The sequence below is a fragment of the Myiozetetes cayanensis genome, unplaced genomic scaffold (assembly GCF_022539395.1).
Source record: "Myiozetetes cayanensis isolate MyiCay16 unplaced genomic scaffold, myiCay2020 scf10, whole genome shotgun sequence".
Classification (NCBI taxonomy): Eukaryota; Metazoa; Chordata; class Aves; order Passeriformes; family Tyrannidae; genus Myiozetetes; species Myiozetetes cayanensis.
The window spans coordinates 21,239,458-21,254,049 of record NW_026086605.1 but is presented as its reverse complement, the minus strand read 5'-3'; the positions used below and the strand labels follow the sequence as shown (position 1 = coordinate 21,254,049).

At 45.3% G+C, this 14,592-nt stretch overlaps 1 protein-coding gene across 1 annotated transcript in view; it reads right to left on the bottom strand.

The window, feature by feature from the left end:
- Positions 1-5,517: 5,517 nt before the first annotated feature.
- Positions 5,518-14,592, bottom strand: part of ZSWIM8 (zinc finger SWIM-type containing 8) — a 60,361-nt gene continuing 51,286 nt past the window's right edge. Inside the window, exons 20-26 of the mRNA XM_050336254.1 lie at positions 14,112-14,335; positions 13,198-13,680; positions 12,444-12,612; positions 9,978-10,151; positions 8,461-8,580; positions 7,316-7,494; positions 5,518-6,540 (exon numbers count right to left, since the gene is read on the bottom strand). Coding sequence (XP_050192211.1) covers positions 6,337-6,540; positions 7,316-7,494; positions 8,461-8,580; positions 9,978-10,151; positions 12,444-12,612; positions 13,198-13,680; positions 14,112-14,335 — 1,553 coding nt within the window. The 3' untranslated portion in view covers positions 5,518-6,336. The remainder of the gene's footprint in view (positions 6,541-7,315; positions 7,495-8,460; positions 8,581-9,977; positions 10,152-12,443; positions 12,613-13,197; positions 13,681-14,111; positions 14,336-14,592) is intronic.

Sequence of the window (14,592 nt, the reverse complement as noted above, 5' to 3'; positions counted from 1 at the left end):
GTATGAGGAATAAATGTTGGGAGAGCTCACTAAATGCCAGTGTTAGCGTACTGTTGCTAGTCCAGCACTCCAGGCAGCAAAGGGCAAAGGTGCAGGCTCATTACTTCTTCCCTCCCTCCTCCCAGCTGCTTAATTTGTATGCTCTGCTACTTCTTACTGCTTATGTTAATGACAAACAAATCGCCTGTTGTGGTCAGTTCCAAACAGAGCACTGTCCTTACCTGATGAAGAACCATTTTCAAATCTGCTACCTCTCCCTGACAGCACACTAGTGAAGAAGCTACCCTCCTTCCAGACATCCCTTCGAAGCTGTGGAAACAAACACTGCCTCCTAAGAGAAGCTTCTATAATATCAGAAGATCTCGGCTATCAAAAAGCCAACAAAAGCCATTTTTTTTTCAGTGAGAGACACTGGTTAATAGGTACTGACCTATCAGGCAGTTAAACATTACAGATCCTTACACTTCCTTAGTGGAGATAAACCTCATCTTCTTGCCTCAACATTTAGTAACAAAACTTTGTGGTAAGCAGTTCTTTTCTAAGACAAGGAAAAAAACAGAACCTAAAGGGTTTTTTTAAATGTATTATAAAAATATTTTATCAGTTTGATGCATAGGAAACTGACTCATTTAAAAAGGAGAAATTTGACCCAGGGATCAGAAAGACATGTGATTCTAATAGACAGGTGCATGAAAGGTGAGAATTGGCAAAACAATAACAATAGGAAACAGCTCTTTGGAATTTGTACTCACATATGACCTCTGGAATTCAATTGGCAAGATCCTTAAAAGTAGGCTGCTACCTCTTTGTATTAGGTTCAGGAAATACTGGTACAAGTCTCAGCTCCAGAGCGAAGACCTTCTAAGGAAACGGAGAATTTCTCTGTAGGTGGCAGCACCTATCCATTCTACACAAAAATCTGAGTGCTGAAAAGCGCAGTTTTCACTTGATGACAGCACTGCAGAGGCACAGATTCCTGGCAGAAGCCTGCAGCTCCTCAAAGAACGACACAAGAAAGTCTAGTGATACGAATCTAACAAGCCACTCGATTAAACTCATCCTGTTGTTCTTCAGCCCTTACACTCAGCTGGAAAGAGCATCCTTTGATTCCTTGCTGGTCATTTTGCTCCATCAGTCAATAGTAACATGCCCAGAAAAGCAATGACAAATCAATATCAATCAAAAGACCCCACCTTCAATATAATCATGCCAATGGCAGCTAAATTCAGGCACAGAAAAACACAAAATATTTTAAATAAAGTGTCGTTGAGAGCCATTCAGTCTATCAGTAGGGCTTAAAAGCAAAGTTGTACAACAGTCGTGGTCATCAAATGCTAAGAAGTCCTCATGGCCCAACCTACCCTTTTTCTTTCTGCACTCTAGTTCAGAAAAACCCCATTGGTAGCAGACTGTAAGCACACTTTTCTGTTTTGGAACATAATCTTCCCAGTTACATCCTGCCCCTCTCTTAATATCTAGGTAAGACAAATACAACTTTCCCACCTCTTAGAGAAAATTATTTCAAATTTATGTCATGTTGTTACAGCTGTCGACTTCTACCAGGACGTGGTGAAAAACTTCATGGATATTTCAATACTTACTCCCCTTTCCACTGACTGGGATTTCAAGGGTGTTCTGTGCACTTCAGTCTAACACAAGCTAAGAGGGCACTAAATAAGCTGGGAGAGTAAAAGCCTGTATTCTGTCCCAAAATACACCAGTACCAGGCTTGATCAAAAACAAACCCAGGCAAAATATTTAAAAAGTCTAGTTTCAACAACGCTGCAGAAGGTTGTTTCTGAATGGGCTCTCTAAAAGGAAAATACATATCCAATAAAAAGTAAGGACCGTAAACAAAACCAGCCAGAAGCAGGCTTTTCAGCTGATTGCAGCCCTACGTGTTGCTTCATCACAGGGCAACTCCAGCTCGCCTTGTTCATGGGTCGCAAAGACACGGAAGTCCAAAGGCAAATACTGTTCTGGTAACACCTATTCCTGGAAAGTGCCTCCAAAAAAATCTTTCACAGGTGAGAAGGATGGTTACAGATGAATATGTCCAGAAAGGGAGGAGGGGAGTCAGCCTTCTGAGAGCTTGGCATACCTGACCTACGAATTAAAAAAGAGCCTCTGCAGCATGAGATGCATTCCAAGGAATGAGGCTTGCAATGACTAAAACCTTTATTTTATCCATTCCATAAGACCAAAACTCACACTATTCCTTACAATGACTTGAAGTCCAATCTTGGCATATCTTCTGCCAACTACACTAATGCCAAGATTTATGCCAAGACAGCCCTGAAGACTCAGAAACCATGCAGAGATCAACAGTTACAAATGCTGCTGTCCCAGATACAGGATACGAATGCATCCAGACAAGGGGAATGACACTACAAAGCCACCCACTAATATCCTTGGGGAAGGGGACAGGGAAAAAGGCCCTTTCATTTACAGTATCTCACCTTTATCTTCTCACACTATCTCCCTTACATTTTTAGAGGTATGGCCCCTACTGTATATACATAAAATGAGACACAGGAACTCTCCATTTTTAAGGAAATCCTTTTAAGTATCCTAACACTGGAACACCATTTGCTTTTATCTGCCTGTGCTGATTTTTGACAGAGTACAAAGCGTACATCTGTGCACCACAGCAGGTGGTTTAGCTGAAGAAACCAACAAAACTTTCAGTGCAAACCAAGGGTTAACTCACAGTGCAAGGCTGCCCCATAGCACACTTCCCTAATTAGGGCTAATAAGCAGCTCCATCTTCAACACTCGTAGTACAGTGAAAACCAGCCCACAGTATCTCGTAGGCATTTCTCAGTGACATCAGTCACTTCTCAGTTGGTTTCATCTGCACCTGTACAAATTTGACTTCTCCAGCTCCCCACTGAAGTGAGCTGTTGTTTCCAGAGACAGTAAGAGCTAACAGGGAGAGTGTATTTCCTGTGGGCATAAGAGGAAACAAATATGGCAAGTGAAAGCAAGTCATTGTGAACAGAGGACCTCATTTATCTTACCTTCAGGAACAGACAGTGAATTGGACTTCACCAGATGTGACAATAACCCATTGCAAGGTCTCCCATCACAGAATATCATCTCTCTTCATGCAAGTGGGGGCCAGGTCCTATCCAGACAAATACCTGTAGCTATTAGTACTCACTAAATTCAGCATTTGCTGCCCAGCCTAGGAAGAGGTGACAGCCAACATAGAAGAAGCTTCTCGGTCGTGTAAAATCATTTCTACACTGGAAGCATCCAGCTGCTCTGGCAGTTGGCCTTGACTGCAGCCACTTCATGTGTTGCTGGCAAGGCAAGGTCCTAGAGATCAGTTACTCAAAGCAAAAAAACATGGGCTAACTTAAAGGCAAAGGAAATTTGAGTTGCCTGCAACCTCTTTTACAGGTCTTCTACTGAAACATCTTTTCAGAATTTCTGCGTTTTTTCCCACTCCTGGAACAGTGACCAAACTAACAAAACTGCAGTGGGTAATAATTTTTGTTTAAACAGGCCACCAGGGCTCATCCCATTTCATATAAAGGAAAAATACCTCAACAACCCCCCAGCCACAAGATAAGGAAAAGCATCATCATCTCCTTTCTCACTTTCTCCTGTCCTTGCTCAGAAATATTTCTGTGGGACATGACTCAAGAATAACAACAGAGATCCAGAACTGAAAGTGTCTTCTGGAAGACCTAAATGAGAGCACAGCACCTCCACACACTTCCCATCTCTGTCTGCTCACTCTGATTAATTTTTTCAGAGACAAAATTGGAAACTTCTGAAATGACCAACCTGTGACTCATACCACTGAGCTGCTTGTTCAGCCAGTGTCAACTTGAGGTGAGATTCCCTGGCTCTTCCTCTGACTGGGTTCTGCAGCTGCTGGAAGACAAGCCTGACAGGGTCCCTCATATAGGAGCAGTGCAATCTGTATGAGGACTAGACTGGGTAAAATAACCAAAGAGATAAAGTTTTGAGCACAATGAGAGGTAATGAGCACTGTGATTTCTTTTGGTCTTTATGAGAACTACACAGCATGAAAGTAAGTATGCTTCCAGACAACATCCATTCTAACCTCAGAGTATACAGCTCCACTGTATTTTCCCAAAATAAAGATACTGGTGATAGTGTTCTCATTCTCCTGGTGTTTTATAATTACAGTAGTCTGAAAACTTGCCTGCTCAGGGTCTAAATATAGTCTTCAAATATATATCACAGATAAGGCTCTGATTTCATTCCCCTATTCAGTCCAAATCCTTACTGCAGTCACATGTGCTCCTGCTACTTAACATTCAACTCTTTTGCCCATTTCCCTTATGCTTCTTTCCTTCTAAAAGATGCTCCTTTCTCTTCCACAGATTTTCTCCTATAGCAGTAGAAAGGAAAAGACTATTTATTAGACAACTCACTTTTTTCAAGCTCCTTTTGCAGTTCTGAACCATGCAAGAACCAGAAAGCACAGAAAGTGTTCTAGGAACCCAAACCTTCCAGACATAAGGCTGTGCTCTCCAGGCAAATCCAGAAGTTTTGCCCAATCACAGGAAGCTCATAATCAACATGGACTTTACTTTAAAAACCACAAAACTTAACACATTATTACGAACATCTGCATTTATAATTAGCATGTAGCTAGACACTTCATGGAGGAATACAAGGGGCTGTAAGAAGATCTTTAAATATTTATACTGTTGCACAATCAGAAGTAGAGGAACCTCAGTAATACTCTGGCCTGTGCAGTACACAAAGTCAAACCAAAGGAGCCTGTTCATCTGTTTTGCCCTGTGCTTATGGGTTACCTTGTTTATTTTTAAGAGTATCACTGAAAATATGAAAATATCAAATACAGGCACATAATTCTAACTTGCAGGAACTAAAGCCTCCCATTGTCATTGACTAAACCCAAGTAAGAAGCAAAATATTACTGAGAAACTTGATTCTTAACATCCATGATTATCTGCCTTCCAGTTGTAAAAGCTCTGAAATTTATGTGCTTGTATGCTTCAGCTTTCTAAATTTAATTTTCTGCAATGCTGTCCCTATTGGATATCTTTCATAGTCCACCAAGTATCTCTAAACACGCGGGAGTAAACCACTCGCCTTCTTTAACAATTACATCAAGGAGCAGCAGCTGCTGTTTCGCATGATACTTTGGAAACACACAGGTCTGCATTATCACACATTACTGGTGTCAAGACTAGAAAAGGAACATAGTGGCTGACAGAACTGTAGGCAGAACATCCCAGGATTATCTACTAACTCTCTTGACAGTCATCAACAACCCAGTCCACACATACCTCAGTCTCTGCAGAGGCACGTTGCTCTCACAAAACTACCAGGCAAGAAACCTTTGGCTCAGAGCTTGTGTAAAAGCTCTGGTCTCCTGCTTTGTGCTGGATTTCTGTTCCCCACGGCAAGGCAGCTATCTACCAAGGCACATAAGAGCTCCCACTGGCACACAGCTGGCCAGCTGCATCAGACTGTCAACATCATAGCAGAGAGAAGAGAGAGTCAGTCTAAGAAAACGAGTGTTTAATCAGGAAACAAGAAGAGACGAGGGATAAGAAACTGATTACAGGAGAGTAATACCCCAGCCAAAAGAAACAGGATTGTACAACTTGTAACAACCAGGATCAAAACATTCTATGAGTCAGCAGTGCCCAGTGAGGGACACTCCTGAGAAAGAGCCCAAGCACTTCTGGCAGTTCCCAGGCAGCTCAGCCCAGCCATGGACTGACTGCCCAAGCTCCAGCCTCTGCCCTCAGCTGCTGCTGCAGAAAGCCGCCGAGGTGGCCCTGGCCGTGCGACTCCAGCCTCAGCTTCTCTCAGCAGGAGTTGCTGAAATGGATGGAGGAAGCACTCACTGTGCACAGCAGTCCCAGCCACTCCCAACAGGAGATGGTGTGTGGAGTAAGAGAAGCCCATACAAAAAAAAAAAGTTTACATATTTATAAATGCCAAAATAAATATTTAAGACAGAATCCCCAACCCCTCTAACATGTGCGCAATCACACTGCAAACTGCTCGCAGGACAGCCTCCTGGGGCTCAGGGAAAAAAGCAGTGACTACACCACAGGGCAGCCAGCTCAACTTCCTTCTCATTTCCTGATGCTTCTGAAGCCTGCAGCCCACTGAGAAGGAGGAGGAAGAGCGAGCGAAGCAGAGCGCCAACACGCAACAGTGCTGGAGAGGAATGTCATGGTATAAATACATCAGATCAGTGGTTTCCAACAAGTTAAAACTAAAATAAAAAAGACACCAGAAGGAAGGATGGTGTAAATGGAACTACAACTATGTTGGGCAAAGGGTTGTGTGTCCGTGGAGCTCCGCCCGATGTCACGGTGAGAAGGTGGTCATTTCCAGAGAGACCCTTTGCCACAGGTCCTTCGTCTGCTTGCTGCGCTTTAGGTTCTGGATAATATCATTGAACTGCATCATGCCCATGGGAGTCAGGCAGAAGGCGCTTCTGGCGCTGCGGATGGCATTCACAAAGTCATCGTAGTCAGCTGGAGTGAGATGGATCACCCGATGATGGATGTACTGGATGGGAACAGGGAAAGAGCCTTAAGGTATTTGCTCACCACTCTCATGCTGATGACACTCGAGGCCTCAAGCTCCCAGGGCAATATGTCACATGATCCCGTTACCCACCAGCAGTCCCGGGACTCAGTGGCTCTGGCAAAGGAGAACTATCTCAAAAGCCAGCCGTGCTGTATCCTACACCCCCAATGCAGCCAAGGCCAGTGCTCCCTCAGAGCACCGAAATGCAGCACAAGGCATCAGCAGGTGCTCTCCCCTTCATGAGCACTGAACTGGGCCATAGGACAGTGCTAAAGGGTCAGGTAATGCTCCATGCCACCAGCACCCAAACCTCACACTTCTCATTCTGCAGGTTACACACGGGGGCCCAGCCTGCTCACAGGACATCTGCTTTGCTAAGGCGCATGGGTGGAGTAAGGCTTACACTGAGTGGACAGGGGGCTTGAAAACATAGCAAACAAAGTTCAGAAGTTTAAAAGCAGGGGTAGCACTTGGAGTGAGGAAGACACAGAACCACCCCAGCCTTCGTGGAAAGCACAGGAGGCAAGAGGTCTCAGAAGAAGCAGTACAATGAGTTCCTCTGCATGCAGCCTCCAAACAGGCCAGTGATACGTATTGTAGTCCCTGCTGAGGGACAGGGATACATGAGGCAATAGACCAGTTCAGCTACCAGTACCCAAGGCCCCTTCTCCTCTGCACAAGCACAGAGGCAGTACCTGCAAGGCAGGCAATGGCCTGGCAGCTTTGAGAGGCAAGAAGACAGACCACACTTTACCTGCAAATAGGCCTGCTGGCACCTCTGCACCAGCTGGTGGAAGGCTGGGGTGCGCAGATGGTTGTGCACATGGGCAGGGTTGAGCCTCTGCAGAGCTTCCATGATGATCTCCTGGAGCACAAAAGGGCTCAGCACCCCCTTGGCTGCACCAACGCAAAACTGATGCACGTAGTTTACACCTGCACAGGAAGGAGAAGTCAGAACAACAATGTTAGGATGAGAGACACAAAAAAACACATACTTCCCAGCAAGAACCTGGATCTGAAGCACCTTCTTCTCAGTGTAATGCATCCTCAAGCAGGCTTGGGGGAGACAGGCTAGCACACTCACGGGGACAAGAGAACATTCTGATTTATCCATCAGGTCTGAGGAGAAACCATATACCACCTCAGTCACTGGTATTCCAAAGTTCACCTGTCTTTAAAGGGGATACGTAAGAAAACTGATGTGGCAAAGTAACTAGAGAGACACTGCACCTTCTCCATTGTTTTCTGACTGCCCAACCAGGAAGCACCTAGATGTCCCAGCACTCATGCCTTAAGGAGTCTGTAGACACCGCTTCCTACAGTGGAGCTTTGCCACCACAAGCAGCAGAAGCTGTGCCACCAGACAGGTTGTTTGTAACGGTGGTTGGTTTTTTTAGTTCTTACTGCTTGTGAAAGAACTAAAAAAATGAGCTGACAGAAAAGATACAAGAACAAAAGGGAAGTAAAAACAAAACAAAACAAAAAAAGAAAATAAAAACCCCAAACAATTGGTGGTTTGAACACCTATTGCTATAAAAGGTTCCTTACAGAGGGTATAAATGTACATAAGAAAGAGGAATACCTACAATATAGTGGAAAGGGAAAAGAAAGAATTACTGTTAAAGAATGGAAGAGAGACACGCTCTGAACCCTGTCCAATCTCATGTACTTCATCCAGTGCATCAAAATTCAAAATCACTGAATTCAAAACCACAGAACCCAGAAATGGGACAAATGGATGGATGAAAGAACAGTAGGGATCTTCTGAAACACTCTCAGGAATGGGATCGACATCAGGTTCACCCAATCTTTGAAGTTTCACTCCTCTGAGAGCTTTTTCCCACCATGGTCCAAATCCCATCAAGTGAATTTCTGTTGAAGTACTGCTCTGAGCCTTACCTAACTTTGCAGCTAACCCAAGAAGCCATTTTACATCCTCTGTGTAGGGTGGGCTGCGGGAGAAGTTGTTGGGATGGTCGTTGTGAGCTCTTCGGCCAAGCATCTCCAGAGCCAGCATCCCTGTGAGAAAGTGGCAGCCACAGTCAAGAGGCACTTCTGCCCAGTAAGACCTAGACCAGCATTTTCACTCACTGCAACACCACCTGATTGGCCTGCCCTTCAACAACAGAAAATTCCATAGCTGCAAAGAGTCCAGACAGAAACAAAAGGCTCCTCTTGGAGCCTGCCAGCCCAGAAACTATCCACAAGAACATCTGGATCTGCTGCTTCCAACTCAGAAACCTGCACAGTCATCACCCCTAATCAGAGCTGCACAAGCATCTACCACAACATCAAGCAGACAGCCCCAAAAGCTGCACCACAAGAGGTGTCCTGAAAGCAATTTCGTAACAGAGAAGCTACCCAAAGCAACCTGCTCTGCTGCAAAGACAACAGGCCAACACTGAGCCAATCTGCAAACATTTCACCTATGCCATTATAGTCATTCAGGCAAATCCTTCCATTTAAACAGTTCTCAAATACCAACGTGTCCCATGTCTTGATCTTCCAGACCTTCTTCCCTGCCTGTGCCTCTCTGTTATTCAGGCTATTAAACACCCTTCGTGACCTACCACTTACCACTGTGATCTTTTCAATGACAACTGCACCCCTTTCTAGCTAACAAGTACTTTCTACTCTAGCTTTCAACAAAAAAACTCAAGCGACCTCCAGACAGCTTTCCTTCCCTTTTCTTGTTGTTTTTCTTCCTTTGCTGGCTTTGCTCTTCTTAGAGGCTCCCTTCTCCTTCCCCAAGCATCCACTGGGTTGGACCACGACTATGTACAAGTAGCTTACTACTTACTACTACAGTAGTTTACTGAAATCAAAGCTTACTCACAAACCCTAAGACTGATATCCTTGTACCAATGGCAGTTAAGGCATAGACTATCTCCTCATAACCAGTATGACTGGGAAAGGAGTGCTAATTACACACCCACACTTCTCAAAAGGTAAGTTCCCTCTGCATCTCTCTTCAACAACCTAACTAGAGAGGCACAGGGCACACCCCTCTGTGCCTCTGAAAACTCATCTGGTATTAAACTACATGTGTGCCTTCACCATCCATGAGCATCAGGAGCCAAAGAGCATTTTTTCATATAGTCACAACTTGCACAGTCACACCCTCGGAGCCCTATCCAGACTCCTTTATATACACCTGCTGAAAGGCAAGGCTTTTCCCAGCTCTAACCCACCTAGCTTTCTCTTCTGCTCTGATAGTCCTGAAAAGCAATAGTTCAATCTTCTAATGTTTCACCTTAATTTTTAGCCTCCACATATAATCATCAACTTGCTTTTCCCATGATCCTAAGATGCCATCACTCCCAACAGTAGCCAATTGCCAAATGACAGTGGAAACCTGCAGCCCTGCCCTGAATCCCTCTCAAGGAGGCTGCAGAAACCCACTTGGCCATCCTTACCAACTCGGTATGCGGAGTGGAGGTAGTGCAGACCCTGGGGGCTCACAGGCTGACTGTGCTGCTCATCCTCGGCAGGAAAACCCCCTGTAACAAGGGAGTTGGGCTGTGAGGACAGAGTTGTCAAGGAAGCCCCCTGAATCGCTGGGAACGTTGATCCTGCATGGACACTGCCTACTGAAGAGAGCAAAACAGCAGCATTAGGACCCACCACCAGCCTAAAAGAAAGTTTACTCGGGACATCCTCTCCTTCACATGACTGCCCTCAGCCAATGTAGTGTTCTGTTCCCCTCAACAGAACAATACAGCAACCAAAACCCACAAACTTAAAACTGAAATACCATGGGCCAGGAATATCTCTATTTTGATTGCAAGCTGGGCCTGAAGGGGTCAGTTACATGCGTGTCCATCTCTTCTGCAGTATCTCACAAACATGCACAACATCTGTGTTTTACATGTAAATGCACATGTGGACTCAAAGGTCTTTGCTATTATTAAATGAAATGTTTGGGTCTGCTTTCTTGTCCCAGAAACAAGCACGTGTATGTCTACACCTGATGAGAAGCTGTTGAGGAAAATTATTGAGCAGGAGCAGTATTAAGTCACTCAAAGATCAAGTCCAGCAATGCCAGGTTCTTCCACTTTTGCTGTAAGACAGCTCTCCATTCAGGTGCCATGCAGGAAGAGTGTTACTGGAAGCTGACCTCCAATCCATTCTTGGAAAGAACAGTCACTGCATACATTGACAGCATGTATCAACAGTAATAACAGCAAGGAGACTTGAGAAGCTGTCACCTTCAGACACTTAACTAGTATGAGCAAAATCAAGGGCAATCACAGGTTTCAAATGCAAACCCATTGCACTGTACCACCTAAATTTGTACTGACAGCAGTTAACACTGAGCCAGCAAGCTGTACTCTGACAACAGGCTCGAGTTTATCTAACTGTCCCTTCTCAAGAAAGGTACAGAGAGTAAAAAGCAAGATTTGCTTGAGAACTCCAGAGCAGACATGCCATTAGGTGTGTGCACGTTGTTACCCTTACTTCACGGCTTCGCTGTGGTGCTACACCAGCTTGAGCAATGTTCCAAGTTCCATTTTTTTTTTCCCCTCCATGTTTACCAGTGAATGTTTAAATACCTGAGAACAATGTGCCTCCCAGGAAAGATCCATCTGACCTCCTCAACTAAGGAGACACACAGTGCCAAACAAGCCACAAAGCAGGGCAAAATTCATGCTGCATTTGAAGCCTGGCCAAGGAGAGTAACCCATAAGAATGAGCTGAACTATTGCCAGAGCTCAAGCATCACCACATGACTATGTACTCCAGGAACAGTGAAACAGTATTGTAAGAACTGAAAACAGAAGTTTATGCAAGTTACAAACAATGGCAACTGGAAAGGGTGAGGTCGTTTTTTCCTTTCATTAAGTGTTCTAGGATGAATTAGCACTTTCTGGAAGATTCATAACTGTTTGGAGGAGTACAGAAATGGTTTCTCACAATGAAGAGTCACAGCATCAGCCTAGAACTAAGGTTGTCAGCTGTTAGATCCTAAGGTCTTTAGGGCTACTCTATTAGCTTTTGTAGTGGCTTTTTGGCATCAAAATACAAGATTAAAAAAAACAACTGAAAAGATTCTCCTGATACTCTGAATATGAAGGAAGCCAACACAGCTCTTAAGTGTTTTTCCACATACCAGTCTTCCAGCACCTGGTGAGTTGCAAAGCACTGTACAAATAGGCAAACATTACAGCCCCTCCAGTGAGGGGATAAAGACTGGGTCAGCCATGACCAACTGGTACAAAACCCCATGGCAATGACAGCACGTCCACAGCTCAGTCAACATCTGCTATTCCAGTGCTACACACTACTTGATGGGTCTTCACCACCACTGAAGCCCTAACACAACACAAGAGCAATCATTCCCATTGCCATTGCCATGATTCTACCAAAATGTATGTCCTCTCTACACAAGTTCCGTATTTTGGGTACTGGCTGCCTCCAATCTGTCAGGTAGGAAAAGACATTTATTAGTGCTTCTGTAGCAGAAGTCTGCCTGCTCCCTGCTTCCTGCACTCTACCCACCTCACCCAAAGGAATCACAAGAGCCTACTCATGATCATCTGTGCTCACCTTGCCCAAAGCAGAGGGGGAATTAAGCTCTTAGAAGTCAGAAAGGTCAGGAGGGTTCCAAACATGCTTTAGACTGAAGGCCAAAACAGTCTCATACTGGAAATTTAGCTAAACAGAAGTAAATCTCTCCTAGCTGAATCAGGTCCCCTTATGAATCCCAGTACCCCTGTGCATGCACATCTTTAGAACGGGGTGGATTTGGCCAGAACTCATCAGAGCAATAACCCTCGTGCCACCTGTAATCAGTGAGGAACAGGACTGACTGGGTTACAGCTCCAATACAGTTAACAAATCTGTGCTACACACAGCCCTGTGCACAGAGCTGTAACACTTACTCGCTACATTGGAAGACAGCGACAGTCCCGTCTCACTGTGATAGGGATGCACGGCAATCTGCGTCATGGATGGGACGGGCACACCAGGGAAAGACACTGCTGTAGCTGCCAGTGATGGTGTTGTTACAGAATAAGGGTACTGCGCTCCTATGAATGCTGGATGGACACCCTGAAACAGAAGGTAAGTAACAGCCATGTCTACTTTGCCTCAAAATCTAGAAGTTATTCAAAATACAGTGTCCCCACACAAACCCAGAGCATGGAAATTCCAGTCTGACAAGGAAAAGGAAGCACAGAAAGAACTTTGCACCACATAAGCATTACATCTGCTTGTTCCTCTTCCCTTTAAAAATCCAATCAGTTTGCAGAAAACCACTTCAAGACCTTCAAAAATAGGTAAAGGTTAAAATAACCTTTATTTGGTTTTCCCTCTGTAGTCTCCATTTACCTGCAAGCTATCAAGAAGAAAAGCTTTCTGCCCAATGCCTTCTGAAAAACTATAGAGCAATGAAAATTAAAAACTATTGATGTATTATATTTTATATTCTCTTGAGACTTTAAATGCAGCCACGGTAGGCTGCATATTTGAGCTGGGAGGCCAAAGTAAGTGCCAACAACTGGCAAGTAAGTGAGAGCAGAAGCTAGATCTCAAGTCATGGCAGGTCTGAGCCCCATGCTCTCCCCAGCCTGACATATTCCCTCTGAAGCAGTCAACAAGGTCACAGTAAACAAACAAGGCACAGTCAAAACTCACCTGCGGGTACGCTGAGCCAGGGACCGGGAAGACAGCTGGGCGTGGCATGTGCTGGATAGTATGTCCAATGTACTGGGGATTACAGGGGATGTGAGTCTGAAGGGTGGTGTAAGGGTGGAGACCCTGCGTGTGTGTATGTGCCATTGCTGGCCCTGCCACAGTGTGCTGCTGGTACATGGTCGACCCCACGGAGATCACTGGCATGACCGTTGCTGCTGCAGTTACTGCAGCTGCCACTGTCACAGTGGTCGGCTCCGAGGTCACTCGGTTGTCTGCCAACCCACGTGCTGCTTCCGACGTGGCCCGTGCTCCACTGGCACTGCAGCCAGTGGCACCTTCTCTCTGGGCTGGGGTCCCGCCAACAGTCTGTTCGTAAAGCCAGTACCACTGATGAGCTACTTCAAACAGGACTTCTGGGTACACACCACCTCCTTTGGCTGCCTCTTCTACTGCCATGCAGGCCTTTTCCAGCATCAGGTTGTCCTGGGAGCAGTGAAACAAAAGCAGAAGTTAAGAACGTAAAACCAGAAACACAAGAAGGAAACATTACAACAGGAGAAAACTATCATCATCATCATGGCTAGGCTTCGCGAACGAAGATTTGAAAGGGCTCTACCCACGCTTGCTACAAGCGCGCTGGTGGCTAAAAAGGCCAATGCGAGATAGACAAGTCCGGTTGCAAGGCCAATGCGAGACAGACAACAGGAGAAAACTATAGGGCACTCTAAAATGACCAAACAAATGTTATTCTGCTGTTATGCAGCAGAATGACCAGTGTTATTCATAAAACATAAGAAATACACAGAATTGGGATTAAGGCTGTGCAGTAGCTAAAGAGTCCACCCCACAACTAACAGCAGCACATCCTTGACGCTAAAAATAGCTGCACTAGCCAGCTGCCACATGATGCTCACCTGTTCCTTACACTGCACCAGAGCCCTCTGGATCTCATTTGGGTTCAGGGCATGGGCATGAGGCAGGCAGCTGAGTGCCAGTTCAGCAGCTGCCCGCACCATGTTGGAGTCTCTGGCCCGTGATGCTCTGTCTGCCAATGATGCCACTTCTGGGGGAGTGAGATGTCCATCCCAACACTCAACCAAGATGTTCAAGGCGGCGCTACCGATCTCCATGGCCTGCCCTAAGAGGAAGAGAGAAGACTCTCACACCACTGTATGCCCAGCACAGTTACAGTCAGCTCTCCCTCAACAGTAGGTGCACTCCTCACTTCGTTCAGGAGCAGCAACAGAGCCCAGCTGTTTCCCTTACAATTCAAGTCAAATTTAGGCGCTTCCTCCCAAAACACGTGACAGACAAGAGCCCTCAATAAACAAGTGGTGACTGAGAATACCATTATCAAAGGTAAGCTAAAGATGTATTTGAAATAGTGGAAGGAAC